This window comes from Antechinus flavipes, chromosome 3 (genome assembly GCF_016432865.1).
Source record: "Antechinus flavipes isolate AdamAnt ecotype Samford, QLD, Australia chromosome 3, AdamAnt_v2, whole genome shotgun sequence".
Lineage (NCBI taxonomy): Eukaryota > Metazoa > Chordata > Mammalia > Dasyuromorphia > Dasyuridae > Antechinus > Antechinus flavipes.
In genome coordinates, this window is record NC_067400.1 from 520611294 (window position 1) to 520626500 (window position 15207).

The 15207-nt window shown below is 34.3% G+C and overlaps 1 protein-coding gene across 1 annotated transcript in view; it reads left to right on the forward strand.

Annotated features, from left to right (window-relative positions):
* Positions 1-15207, forward strand: part of PGM2L1 (phosphoglucomutase 2 like 1) — a 75557-nt gene that overhangs the window by 12434 nt on the left and 47916 nt on the right. The window contains exons 2-4 of the mRNA XM_051987122.1: positions 8764-8931; positions 12243-12349; positions 13411-13495. Of these exons, the coding sequence (XP_051843082.1) occupies positions 8764-8931; positions 12243-12349; positions 13411-13495 (360 nt within the window). The remainder of the gene's footprint in view (positions 1-8763; positions 8932-12242; positions 12350-13410; positions 13496-15207) is intronic.

Consider the following 15207-nt stretch of genomic DNA (forward strand, 5'->3'; position numbering starts at 1 on the left):
TCATTTCTGTTCTTATCCAGCTCTTTCTTGCTTTTCAAGGGATTTATTTGAAATGGTCTTTGACCGGGGTGTTTGCATTATTCTTCTTCTCCACCAAGTATGGCACATATTTCCTCATTTTTACCTAGTGATTCTTCTAGTACTAATCCCAGAAAGTTCCAGAATCTCAGTTCCAATACTTTTAACCTTTTAAAGAAAATGTTGGATTTGAACTCTGAAGATTTTGCACTCAGTTCCACCTTAGGTTCTTATTAGTTAACTAGTTCAAGTTATGTACTCAGTTGGTGTATTTCTCTAGTTATAAAATAGAGTTAATGGCACTATTTCCTGTACAAGCTGTTATGAGGAATACTTTTTTCCCCAGTTGTTAGTAGTTTATTTTTTTTCCAATTACATATAAAGATAGTTTCAATGTTTCTCAGCTTTTTTGCTCCCTTTTTAATTTTGGATGCAATGATTTTGTTTATGTAAAACTTACTAATTTAATGTAATCAAAATTATTCATTTTTCATTTTTTTAAATATTATTTCTTGTTTGGTCATAAATTCTTTCCTTTTCCAAAGATCTGACAGGTAAACTATCCCTTGTTCTTCTAATTTGCTTATAATATTATCCTTTATGTCTAAATCATGAACCCATTTTGACTTTATTTTGGTATAGGATGCTGGTCTGTGCCTAGTTTCTGCCACACCATTTTCCAGTTGAGGAAACAATTTGTAAAACTTAAAGCGATGCATATCTAATGTGTGTCTAAAAAGCTAGTATTTCCTTCCCCTCCAAATTGCAATATCTTCCTGCCTAGTTGTTGTATTTTTCCCAAGTACTTATTTTGTATTCTATTTGTATGTATCTTATATCCCCTACTAGTTTATAATCTGGGATCATGTCATAGTTGTATCTATCGGCTAGTATGATTGCATGAACATAAGACAGATGGCTAGTAAATGCTTAGATTGGATTGTCTATGTTATGGCTATCTCCACATTAAACCCTTTTTCTATAAAAATAGAAAGTATTTTTTTTTTATCAATTTCCATTTCAGATCAGAGATTGAAGTTCTGGATAAGAATATCAAAACTTAAAATACTAGAAATCCTAATAATGTATGTGGGATAAAGTAGGTGTCCTAAAAAACATATAGGGGGCATAGGGAAGAATATTGGGTTCATCTGTTTTCTTTTATGATTCATCATCTTGATAATTCAGTCTCCATCTCCTGGAGGAATGAGAAGACACCCCCCCCTCACCCCCCATTTCTTTTGTGAATCTGTGAGAACAATGTGGTTCAGTAGAAAGAGAACTGGATTGTTGTGACTCCCAACTCAAGCATTTACTCTGTGATTGTAGTTGGATAGGTCACTTAACATTTCTGCTCTCTAACTTCCTTATCTGTAAGGTCACTTTTTGCTTTAAACCTATGATCCTATGAAGAGTATTTTTTAAAAGATATTTTAAGTAAGCCTTCATGCCCATCCAACTTTCTGTATTTTAAAAGTCAGTCCCAGAACTATGAGTGAGGGATCTTAGAATTCTATTAAATTGAATTTAATATATGCATGTTGAAAATTTCATATACTTGAATTGAAATTCATAAACTTGAAAGAAGACATTTGGTCTTCTTTTGTGAGTCTTCTTGGGCAAGTGACCCAATAAAACAATTTAAAAGGAATTCCCATTCAGGTACTATTGTACTATATTTTGACCACCATCCTTTTCTCCTCCAAAATCATAACTCCGATCTTCAGTCCTGTGGCTCAAATACAGGCGGTTTCCTCTTATTTTGCTTGGAACCAGGACTCCAAGACCTTTCTGAAATCTCCAGTTCCTTTTCAGATACCCTTTAAGTATCTTCTCTCATGAGAATGTAGAGTTTTGTAGGCTCTGCCTCTAAGTTCTCTTCTAATTTTGTATTTCTGTAGATACCAAGGCAGGAGGGAAGGGAAGGGAAAGGAAAAGACTTCTGAAATGTCCATCTTAATTCTTAAAATTCAACTTTTGTGATTAGACGATGTTGAAGGTAAAGTTTCACAAAAGATTTTAATTTAAAAATAAATGGTACAAACCGCAGAAATGTATTAACATATCGTGTCACTACAAATTACAGATTATAAATGTTAGTCCATGTGACAAAAGGTCTCTAATGTGTGCACTCATTTAAGGCAATCAGCAAAGATAGACTGTATTTGGTAACAGATTCCTTTTATTAAAAATTGCCATTTTTTGGTGGTAGATTGTCAGGAATGTTCCTATGAAATATGCTTTAAAATCCTTTAATATGAATCTATTTACATTCTTTGGGGCAGTCTCTGAAGAGGCCCCCTAGATTGATTCCCTCATGATCACTATAAACCTTGTCAGTTCTAGGTATCCAACTTTCTTCTTTTTCCCTTGTAGTTTCCCACCCAGAAACCACTATTACTAGTCACTCCTAATTCCCAGGCCCTCAGAAGAATCTCTGGCCACTGTCTTGCACAGTGGTTCTACCATTCTTACTTCAATCAGAAGTCTTCAGAGATCTCTGGCCACCACTTCATTGAGCAATGGTTTTACGTGTGACAGGGCACCCGAGGACAGCCACATGCAAGCTTAAGATCTTTAGTTCCACGTGCTCACATCCTGCCCTTCTGATCTCCTGCTCACTCTTAGTCAATTCCTAGTAAAATTCCACCTATTTGGTCCCCACAGCTTGTATAGAGTCTATGAGGTTACATGCACACCCAATCAGAGAAGGAGACACCTCCCGTTGATGACTTGGATCTCAATGCAACCAGAGCTACGGCACACAAGGTATCCATGCTGATCACAGAAAATCACATCGGGGATCTCAGGCTTCAAGGCCTTAATACTTCCTGATTGCACCATGCGTGGCTCCTCCCCTGACCCTTACATTCCCTAGACTCAGGCATCCCAAAGGCTTAAGGATAAATATGAAAACACTTCATCTAAGTTGGAATTGGGGATAGAGGTGGAGATTTGCCATGGCCTGCTGTTTGAAGGAGTTTTATACTCTGGGAAAAATGTGGATTTTTTGTTGCATCTCTTGCCCAGGAAGACCCTATTCTAGTCATCTTGAGAAATCTAGCTTGAATATAAATGTTCTGAAAGAAAGAAAATGAGGAGGAAAAACAGGCTTAAATGTATACAATTCTAAAATTGAACTAATGGTATTTTTTTCCCCTAACCCTGTTTTGAAGTTTACCTCAAATTACCTTAACTACCATTAGAACTCATGCTCAGGAATCTTTGAACTTCTCCTTTGTTGTATATATTTAGTTACTAAGTTCTGCTATGACCATGTAAATTAGCAATATCTCTCTACTTGGTTACCTCTTTTTCTTTCATATTGACTTTGTAGAAGTTCAGGCCTTCACTAACTTTATTCTGGACTATCATAATCTTCTATATGATCCCTTTGCTTCTAATCTTTCCCTTCTCTATTCCACTTAATACATAGCAGCCAAATTGATTTTTCTAAGGCATAGTTCTGATCACATCATTCGACATCTCATAAAATTGTAATGGCTTCTCCTTTGCTTGCAACATAAAGTTTAAATTACCTAGATTATTATTCAATGCACTCTATATAGACTGGCTTCAGCCTACTCTTCTAACTTATTCAAAACAAAAAATAAAAATTATATTAAAGGATAAAGTAAGATAAAACTGTCTGAGTTTTGCTGATGACAGTTTCAGTACAGTTTATCTAGAAAATCCTAGGAAATCAGTAAGAATATTAATTGAAACAATAGTTTCAGTAAAGTTATAGTCTACAAAATAAGTATTTTTATATAATAATAATACAAGAGGCAATAATAGAAAGGAAGATTTCATTTCACATAATTGCACAATGTATGGATGTCTATCTACTAAAGTATGCAAAATATTTGTGTAGATTTAATTACAAAGTGCCTATTCCTTAAAGAAATACGAAACTTAAATAGCTGGAGGAATATCCAGTGCTCATTAAGAAAGAATATATTTACATATACATATGTAGATATATACATTCACATACATACACACACATATCTGCCTTTCATCCCAAAGCAAGCTACATTAAGAAAAGATATATTCATGTATGCATATGTAGATACATACATACACACATATTCATACATACACACATACCCCAGGTACACACATGTCTTTCCTATCCCAGTGACTCTTTCATTAAATTCTGCTCAATAATTTAGCTTGTTGTTACTTAACCTGCCCCTATCCAGAGATCCCTCCCTTGTCTTCTTCCCTCATCTTTTTCTTCCATATATACCTATCCCTCCCCCTTTATTTCTTTATAGATTTTGGGGGGTGTTATACCCTGCATGATATCTAGGTAGTGTTGCCTATTGAATCTATTCGTGATGTAAGTTCCTTTCCCCCCCCATCCTCCCTTCTCCCTCTAATGCCTCTGTGTCTATTCTTCATCTGTATCTCATTTGTCTATTCTTCCTCTGCATCTCATTTGTATAACCCAATTACTATTTTTACCTTTATTCTTGCCAGTCTTTCTTTTCAACTTAGCCTATTATTGATGCAAATCTAAAACATAAAATATACATTTCCCATGTAAAAAACAAAACAAAACATAAACATTTTGCCCATGTTTAAACAGTTTGTCCATATTGAGTTCCTTAAAATTGCTCTTTGATATTGACATTCATATATTAATTTTTCTGTTAATTTTGGCTAATAAAAGTTCTGAAAATCTGCAAGTTTGTTGAATGTACCTTTTTTTAATTGAAAATTATAGATAATTTTGTTGGATATGATTTTTAGATATGATTCCAAGACCTGCGATCTTTTATTGTAGCTTCTGAGAAGTCTTGTACAATTCTAATTGTTGCTCCAAAATATTTGAATTGTTCTTTTCTTGTTTCTTGCAAAATTTCCTCTTTGATATGGGGGTTTCAAAATTTGGCAATGATATTCCTATGTGTTTTCCACAAAGGATCCCTTTGTGTGGTGATCAGTGGATTTTTTCTGTTTGTACTTTACCCTCATGTTCTATCACTCCAGGACAATTTTCTACGATTATTCCCTGCATTGTTTCAAGGTTCTCTTTTTGATCACAATTTTCTGTTTTGTTATTTCTTGTTCTCTCATAGCTTCACTGGCTTCCCCTTATCCAATTCTAATTTTCAAAGAGTTCTTTTCATCTTTGTGAGTTTGTACCTCCTTTTCTAATTAACTTTTTTCAAATTCTTATTTTCCTTGGATGGTTTTAATTTTTTTCTTTAGTTTTTTTTCAACATCTCTCATTTGATTTTTGAATTCTTTTTTGAGTTTTTCTATAAATTCTCTGGACAGGGAGGCATTTCAAGTTGCTTTTCGGGATAGAAGCTTTTTTTTTTTAAGTGTCCTCTGAAGATGAATCCTGGTCTTTTCCTGTTCCCATAAACTGTTTTAGTAGTGAGGTTCATTCTTTGCTGGTTCTTTTTTTTAAAATAAGAGGTATTGATGTAAGCACCTCTAGTTGTAGGGTGGGGAGATGGTGCCTTAAGATTCCTAGCTCTCCACTCTGGTGGGGAACCCCAAACCAAGAGCTCCTCCCTCTTGCAAGTGCCCACAGCCAGTAGCATTCCTGCCCCACTGCTTCTGCACTCATTGGGTACTGGTTCCTTCTTGTTCAGGGCCATGTCTTAGCAACACAACTGGGCCTGGTGTTCTCAGTCAGCTGAGTTTCACTCAGTCTTCCCAGACTGAAACCCCAACTTAACAAACAGTTCAGTAGGTGAAAGTCTCTATGTTTCTTGCTGAGGTTCTAGCCATAACTAGCTAGCCTGAGGGGTCCCCACTTGATACTTCTGCAGAGCTAGGCTAGAGGTGTTTGCATTTCAAACAGCCATAGTAGGGTTTTTTTTTAAACCTACCTTATCTACTAGCTTTTCTTCTCTCATCCTTTCTCGCCTTCTCTTACCTTTTTTCCTAGTGTTTCTGCCCTCCCTTATGCTCTGCCCCTCTCATTTATTTCCTCTTTCTCTTTACTTTATAAATAAATTTCTATACCCAACTGAATGATTAAGTTATTTCCTTCAAGCCAAAACTGATGAGATCATGCTTCAGACAATGCTCATCTCCCTCCCTTCTTTCCTAGACTGTAATAGGTCTTTTGTACCTCTTCCATGTGATCTAATCTGTCCCATTATATCTCCCCTTTCTTCTTTTTTTCAGTACAAACCTTTTTCTACCCTTTAATGTCTTTTTCTTTGGTATTATCACATCAGAGTCCATTTATAACCACACTTTTAGCCCATATAGTATATGGTACCTTTCGTCTGCCTCAGTGACTGATACAATTCTCAAGAATTAGATATTGTTTTCCTATCTAAGGATGTAAACAGTTTAACTTTTAAATAATGTATATTTTCCCCTGTTTACCTTTCTATGATTCTTTTGAGTCCTGGGTTTGTAGATTACATTTTTTGTTTAATTCTGGGTTGTTGTTTGTTTGTTTTTTTAATACAAATGATTGATAGTCTTATTTCATTGAAGATTTATTGCCTCCCCTGAAAGATGATGCTGAGTCTTGCTGGGTAGTTAATTCTGGTTGTAACACCTAGAGCCTTTGCCATCCAGAATATAGTATTCCAGGTCTTTCAATCTTTTATTGTAGAAGCTGCCAGGACCTGAGTAATCCTGACTGTTAATATTTGAATTGTTTTTTTTTCTGGCAGCTTGCAATATTTTTTCTTTGCGATTGTAGTTTGGGAGTTTTGCAACAATGTTCCTTACGGTTTTCCTTGTGGGATCTCTTTCTGAAGGTGATCCATGGATTCTTTCAATGAGTATTTCCCCATCTTTGTTTCTAGAATATTGGGGTAGTTTTCCTTAATGATCTCTTTAAGAATGCTATCCAGGCTCTTTTTTTGGTCATGGCTTTCAAGTAGGCCAATAATTTTTAAATTGTCTTTTCTGGATCTATTTTCCAGGTTGGCTGTTTTTTCCAATGAAGTATTTCACATTTCAGTGGATCTTTTTTTTTTTTTTTTTTTTTTTTTTTTTTGCATTGGGCCAGTTGTAATTTTTTTAAGGAGTTGTTTTCTTCAATTTTTTTTCCTTCCTTTTTCAAGCTATTGATGCTCTCTTGCATATTTCTCATTTCTTTTCTCATTTTTTCTTCTACTGCTCATACTTGCCTTTTATGAGCATTTCCAAGAAACCTCTTTGGGATTGAGATAAATTCGTATCACTCTTTTGAGATTTCCTTTGTGGACATTTTGTCCTCATTTGAGTTGGTGTTTTGGTCTTCCCTGTCACCATAGTAGCTTCCTATGGCCAAGGTTCTTTTCTGTTCTTGCTCATTTTCTTTCATTTTCCTTTGGTATTTCTTTTCTTTTCTTTTTTTTAATTTTTTTTTTTTTTTATTTTTATGCTTGAGCTCTGCTCCTGGGGTAAAAGGAGTGCTGCCCAAGCTTCTTGTGTAGTTCTGAGTCCTGGTTTTAAGTACAGGGGCCCTTTGTGTTTTCAGGGAGTAACTTTGCCTGTTCTTTTCAGGAAATGGCCTTGTGCCCCAAAGTTTGCCTTCTGAGGTATGATCTACTCCTCTACTGATCCAGGACTGAGGGTTTTAGTTGCTGATTTGCTGTAATTAAGATCTTTTCACTGGCTTTCCCAGAGTTTGTTTGAGCTGGGCCTTCTTGAATCTTTTCTGGTCTAGAGCTAGAGAGTGACTTTGTGTGGGTTTTAGAGAGAAACTGGGAGAGCTCAAGCAGTTTCCTTATTTTATTCCACCATCTTAGTTCCATCCCCAGAAGACCAGCCCTCACTCTCAAGGAACTTAATTCTTACTGGGAGCAGAACATGTATAAATGAATAAATATAGAACAAACAGAAGGAAACCTTAGGGAGATAGAACTAGCAATCATTAAGTGAAAATGTCTAGATGCCCTATCTGAGAATGTGTTCAGTATTCTATTCTAACCCATTTTTTTTGCCATGAGAAAGGATTTTTTTTTTTCATTGTTCTCTAGGACCTTCATCTGGTTTTCAGTTTCTTAGAATTTGACTTTTCTTAAATCGTCTTTTCATTTATATTATAGTCATATTGTGTATATTTTCTTAGTTCTGCCTATTTTGGTTTGTGTCGATATAAATTCTCATGTATTTCTAAATTATTCATAGTAGTCATTTCTTAGTGTATGATAATCTTCCATTTTATTTACATCCTGCTTCTAATACATCATGACCATATTATTCTAAGTCATTTAGTCTCAGTGCTCAAGGCAGTTTTTTAAGATTATAAATTGTTAAGGAGGTTAAGTTCCCTATATCAGTTAAGTTAGAGGTGGTATCATTATCATCATCATCATCATCATAGTAATGGCATTCATATGGCACTTTAAGATTTATAAAGTGTTTCATATATTTGTATATGTATATATGGACATGTAGGTATGTGTGTATATGTGTTATTTTATTGAATCCTCACAACAGCCATAAGTGCTATTATTATTCCCATTATATAGATGACTGAGGCTGAGAAAGATTAAATGACTTACCCAGAATTACACAGCTTCCAAGGTAGGGTTTGAATTCAGGTTTCCTGATCCATGTTAAGTACTCTTGTCCAGCAAGCCACCTACTCTTGTTCAACACACACACACACACACACACACACACACACACAAGTTTCACAGTTAAAATGTCCATATATCCTAGTTTTGTATTTATAATGAACTAGGTATTGTGCAGTATCTTTAAAAGTGTTTAAAAATTTGTCATTTTCATATTTTTTCATAAAATTAAATTTTACATTTTTTATAGAATCCCAAGACAAAAGAACAAATTGAAAATCTATTACGGAATGGAATGAACAAGGAACTGAGAGATCGTCTTTGCTACAGGATGACTTTTGGCACTGCTGGGCTTCGTTCTGCCATGGGAGCAGGATTTTGTTATATTAATGATCTTACAGTAATACAGTCAACACAGGTATGCACTAAAATATTTCATGTATATAGGTTTTTAAAGATTCCTTTTTCTTTTCTTATATCGGATAGTGACTATCTGTTCATTTCTTTTATTTGGAGGAAGGTCTTCTGCAGTATAAATTACATACCAACTTGTGACCCTTGGGCATTCCTGTGGCTCTTTTTGGAAGCCATCTGTTTACCTTAAAGGTCACAGTCTGGCTCTACATATGGGTATCCTTCTGGTTATTCTGAGAGGGTAATAACTCAGTTACTTAGCAACCTTATGTGGGTTGAAGTTAAGTGAATTATAGTGTTTCATATTAATACAAAAGAAGTGAAAAAATACCCAAGTTGGCATCTGGCTAGTAGTTTAAAAAAATCAGACCTCGGGGATCTGAACATACTTGTGCTTTTTATCACTTCACCAAGGGAACCAAACTATTGTGTCCTAACAGTAAAGTATTCAAATATTCAAGGATCATATAATCATAGATTAAGAGCTGAAAGGAATCTTGGAGATCATCTAGGACCTACAAATGAGGAAATTAAAACCCAGAAGGAAAGAAAGCATAAGTTGCCTTATAATACCCAAAAGATGGTAGTCTTTTTTTTTTTTTTTTAAATAACTTTTTATTGACAGAACCCATGCCAGGGTAATTTTTTTAAAATAACTTTTTATTGATAGATCTCATGCCAGGGTAATTTTTTACAACATTATCCCTTGCATTCACTTCTGTTCCGATTTTCCCCCTCCCTCCCTCCACCCCCTCCCCTAGATGGCAAGCAGTCCTTTACATGTTAAATATGTCACAGTATATCCTAGATACAATATATATGTGCAGAACCAAACAGTTTTCTTGTTGCACAGGGAGAGTTGGATTCAGAAGGTATAAATAACCCGGGAAGAAAAACAAAAATGCAAGCAGTTTATATTCATTTCCCAGTGTTCTTTCTTTGGATGTAGCTACTTCTGTCCATCCTTGATCAATTGAAACTGAATTAGCTCTCTGTATCAAAGAGATCCACTTCCATCAGAATCCATCTTCAAACAGTATCATTGTTGAGGTATATAATGATCTCCTGGTTCTGCTCATTTCTCTTAGCATCAGTTCATGTAAGTCTCGCCAGTCCTCTCTGTATTCATCCTGCTGGTCATTTCTTACAGAACAATAATATTCCATAACGTTCATATACCACAATTTACTCACCCATTCTCCAACTGATGGGCATCCATTCATTTTCCAGCTTCTAGCCACTACAAACAGGGCTGCCACAAACATTTTAGCACATATAGGTACCTTTCTCTTCTTCAGTGAGATGGTAGTCATAAAGTAGTGGGGAAAGCAGACTAGGCATACACCAACCTTCTTCCTCTGTCCTTTTGAATACACTTGAGGCTTTCAAACCTATTTATTATAGTACTTGTTGTTGAAAGTGTGTGATTTTATTATATTTTGGGTACCCTAAAAAGGCAGTTCTGAATTAATGATTTTATAAATAACACAGCTTTTGCAGTAATATTTTTGCAAGTGTGATATACTTTCCTCCATTTAAGGCGTATAATTGTAAATGAGTGGGAAAACACTCTTAGAGGATTAAAAACTTTTTATTCAGTTACATGATTAGAGGATGAGGATCATTCCTCTCTCACAAACCCTATGAGCAATATGGCAGATACAATAGTGAGACTAATACCTTATTGCTACATGGATCTGATCTATGGCTCTTGAAATCCATGCTAGTGCAATGGTAAGCTTTGATATCTTTCTATTAAGCTGTAAAAGCTTAGAATATTACCTCTTTAATAGACTGTGATTTAAGAACTAGTTTTATAAATACAGAAAAGCTCTTTAGTAGGCGATATTTTTTCTTAGCTGCTATAAGTTAGAAATAGTCTACCGAGGGATGAAAATGTTATGATCTGTGTTGGTTGAAAAATAGTCACATTAAAATACATAGATCTTTAAAATAAATACCAAAAATTATACCATATACCTTGTACTCTCCCTGTAAAGTTTAAGTAGTACAAAGGTTTTTAATCCTCATTTTACAGATGAAGAAAGTCAGAAGAATTTCAGTATAATCATTATCATAAGTATTGAAGACTAGACTTAAACTCAGTTGTTCTGGTCCCAAGTTCAGTTCTTCCTATTATATATATGTTACAAATCTAAATTTCAATTAATCAATTATTTATTAAGTTTCTCTCATGTGACTTACCTAGCACTTACTTAAATGTCTTGTGCCAAAGAGGTTACAAATGACATATTCCCTAAGTACTATATTTTAAATAACATTTTATAGTACTTTCTTATTTACTGTTTCTTTTAAGACATAGAACAAACTTGTGAGAAAGATAAAAGTGCTGAACTTTAAATTAGTAAACCTGGATTTAAATCCATTATCTGCTACTTATTTCCCTTGTAATTTTGGCCTAGGTATTTTATCTTCCTAGGCCTTAGTTTCCTCATCTCAAACTGGTATTAAACTAAAGAGCTTAATACCATTTAATACCAGTTCCTTTGATGTTATTTTTATTTTATAGTCCAAAAAACTGTGGTTGAGGGAGGTAATGATTAGACCAAGATCATGTAACTTTTATATGATATATTGAATATTAAGTAGGATGCAACCTGTGATATTTTAGGAAAGCTAATCTGGCAGAGAGGTAACAGAGAAAAGGGAAACAGTTTGGTTGTTGGAAGAATATCAGTCTGAATTGATGGCAGTGAATATGCAGAGGAAATAATAGATGCCAGAAATTTCTCTTCAATTGGTATATAACAGATTTGTTTTTTAGAGGGATTAAAAAACAACCCAGATAAAACTTAGGTAGTACCATTGAAAATGGTTGTTAGAAAAATTTGCAGGCAGAGTCCAATTTTGAACATTTTAAATCCATATAAATAGAAAAGGGAATGAATGGCAAAAGTTTTCATTTGTGGAAGTGTAGCAGTTGGAAACTAATTAAATAGTTTCAATTTTTGCTGTCAAATATTTTAGTTTTTAGATATATTTATATTTTTTGTGTAATAGGCTATTAAATTGGGCCTGCTTTTTTAATGAAGAAGTTTTACGTATTTTATTGAATGCTTTCTTGTCATTTGTTTTGTATGGAAAACTAAAGGTAGTAATGAATCACCACCTTGCTTCTGCATACCAAATAACCTCTCTAGGAGTATTGGAATTAAAGAGGGAACCTGAGAACATACCACTTAGAAATCAGACACACTAAATAAATGAATGAATAATAAATAAATAACTGAATTGAAGGCTGTGAAGTGAAGGTATTAGCTATGAGCTAACCATTTAATGTTTTATCTGTTCTAGGGGATGTACAAATACCTTGAGAGATGTTTTTCAGACTTAAAGCAGAGAGGCTTTGTTGTCGGCTATGACACCAGGGGCCAGGTGACCAGTAGCTGTAGCAGTCAGAGGTACGCTGTATATATTTCTTGTTTTTTTCTCAATAGTATTTCATTTTTCCAAATACATATAAAGATAGTTTTCAGCATTTATTTTGATAAGATTTTGTGTTCCAAAATTTTTTTTCTCCCAGTATTTGTTGTGTTGTGCAAGAAAAATCAGACCATAAGGAAAAGGTAAACAAACAAAAAAAGGTGAAAATAGTATATTTTGATCCATATTTGGTCTCTATAGTTCTCTTTGTGAATACAGATGGCATTTTGTTGGAATTGTCTTGGATTACTATATAGCTGAGAAGAGTTAATTAAGTCTATCATAATTGATCATGTCCACTATCCATATATCAAAAAATTAAGTATCGAACTGGATTAGGATGGAGAACAATATGACATTTATCCAGTTGGAAAATTGCTTTTAAATTGGATCCATGAAATATGAGATTATTAAAAATATGATCATGATTTGCTGAATTGTATTTGAAAGACTCAAATTCCAGAATAAACATTACCAAAAACTGACTTGTAACTGGAATAAATTTCTTAAAAGTATAAGTTTTTTTTATTTTATAGTTTGTTGTATTGCTATCATTTTAATTTCAGATTAAGAATGTGGAGCTGAAAAAAAGGACTACTTCTGCATTTTACCCTATTTAACTTTGCTGTAATTATTAATGAATATTGGTGTGTAGGTTAATCTTTTCATGATTTTCTGTGAAGTCTTAATTATTAAGAGACAAATTATGTAGATTTTGAAAACCCTACATCTTTTGTTTTTCTTCCTTGGATTTTTTTGTTCTTTGGCCACTTCACTGATTTTTTAGAATCATTAGTTGAAAGAGAGAGAAAAGAGTCTATTCTCTTAGTGGTTTAAAAATGATGGATTTTCTTTTTTTTAATATGAGAATTAAATTGGATTTTAGGGCCTCGATAATCAGCCAGTGATTTTGAAATTGGGCTAATTGATGCTGTGTATTATCTTTCATATTTTAATGCAGAGTAGCATGAATATTTTTCAGAAGTTAAGTCTCTGAAAAGAAAAGTAAAATCTGAGACTAAGTATATTTTCTTTGTAGACTTGCAAAATTAACTGCTGCAGTTTTGCTGTCCAAAGGAGTGCCTGTGTATTTGTTCTCAAGATATGTTCCTACACCTTTTGTAGTAAGTATGTTGTGTAAGTAGCCACACGGTTTGATTTAATGATTGTCTTTTTAACATTATCAACAAATATTTAAATACCTGAGTTACTCTTTTATTCGTAGTATTGTGTTAGGAAAATATGACATAACAGATTGTAGCTTGAAAAAGTTTCTCACAACTAAATACAAATCTAAAAATAGAATAGACTATAACACTTAACACTTAGCATATCACAACATGTTGCTTGGGATTTTTAAATAGCCAATTCGATTTTCATCTCATGATCTAACATTAATAGAGCCAAAAATCATGTTTATAATTTTATTTGTTGGCATTTCTCAGTTTCAGAACAGTTGATTATTGACCAGCAGATGGCACACAAAATCCTTTTCATCTCAGGCCCCCATTACCTGAGTGGTGCTGTCTAGGTCTGATAGATCATTACAGATTTTTAGAAGAATTAACAGATCATAAACCTGAAAGATCATCATTCACATATGAAATGTCAAGGGGGTTAAGAAGTATAGGATGATGTCTAAGTGATTTTAATGTTAAACCTCTTGAAGGAGGTTTAATGAACTCAGTGAATTGGACAGAAGAATCTGTGATTGTAGATCATGCTAAGGGTAGACTGGAGGATCAGAGAAGTAACAAATTAAGGAGTGATAGTCAGAAAAGGAAACATTAAATATAAGCTTTTAGATTTAGATCAGAGAAGAGGTAATGTGGCAGTGAAAGTCATTGGAGTCACAGATGATGAAAAACAGGATGGTATCGTGTGGGTCATCATTTTGGATGTCGAAGTCAGCAAGCAGTAAAGTGTAGCCCTAACAGTAGAAGAGTAACAGCAACTATGAGAAAAGTTTAATTTATAGCAGGTCGTCTTGAACAAGAATATGGGTACTACAGGTGCTTATCCAAGCTCAGGGACCAACTGATACTGGTGAAAAACAATTACAGACTTTTGCTGTGGCTGGGATCATTCAGAGGGTGAGCTACAAAGTTGTTAAGCCAAGTCTAGGACACAACTTGCTTGCTGGGCCTTGGCTCTAAAAAGCTGGGTGTCTCCTAATCATAAAAAGAGAGGAGTGAAAAAGAGGTAGCCTTGGCATGGGCATCCTGACAGTGGTGACAAAGATTTTGGAAGGCCTCAAACCATTCATGAATTGTCTACACCAAATTGGTGAAGACTTTCCCCTCAGTGGAACGGGCAAATGAGAACAGTTTGCTCAAATGGCCACAAAGGCAGCTAAGATGGATATTGTGGAGCACTCAGAGATTGGTCAGTCATTGAAGCTACCAAGGTCATCTACTCTATCTGAAGCCATACCAGCCATCTTTTTTTTTTTTAATTTTTAAAATTTTAACTAGTTCCCAATGTGAGTAGATTTTCAGAATTATGAGCCCTTTTTCTCCTTCTAATGCCTCTGTCTCTTCCTGTGCACCTCATTTGTATAATATAATTATTATTTTTACCTTTTCCTACATGGATTTGCCTTTTAGAGTCAGATCATACTTAGCTCTGTCCCATTATTTCTTTTGAGCTACCCAATTACTAATGTTAATGTCAAACATATGGTATACATTTTTTTTTTTTTTTTTTTGTCATTTTATTTTCAAAACATATGCACAGATAATTTGACAACATTGACCCTTGCATAGCCTTGTGTTTCAGATTTTCTCTTAATTCCCCCCACTCCCTCCCCTACATGGCAAGCAATGCAATATATGTT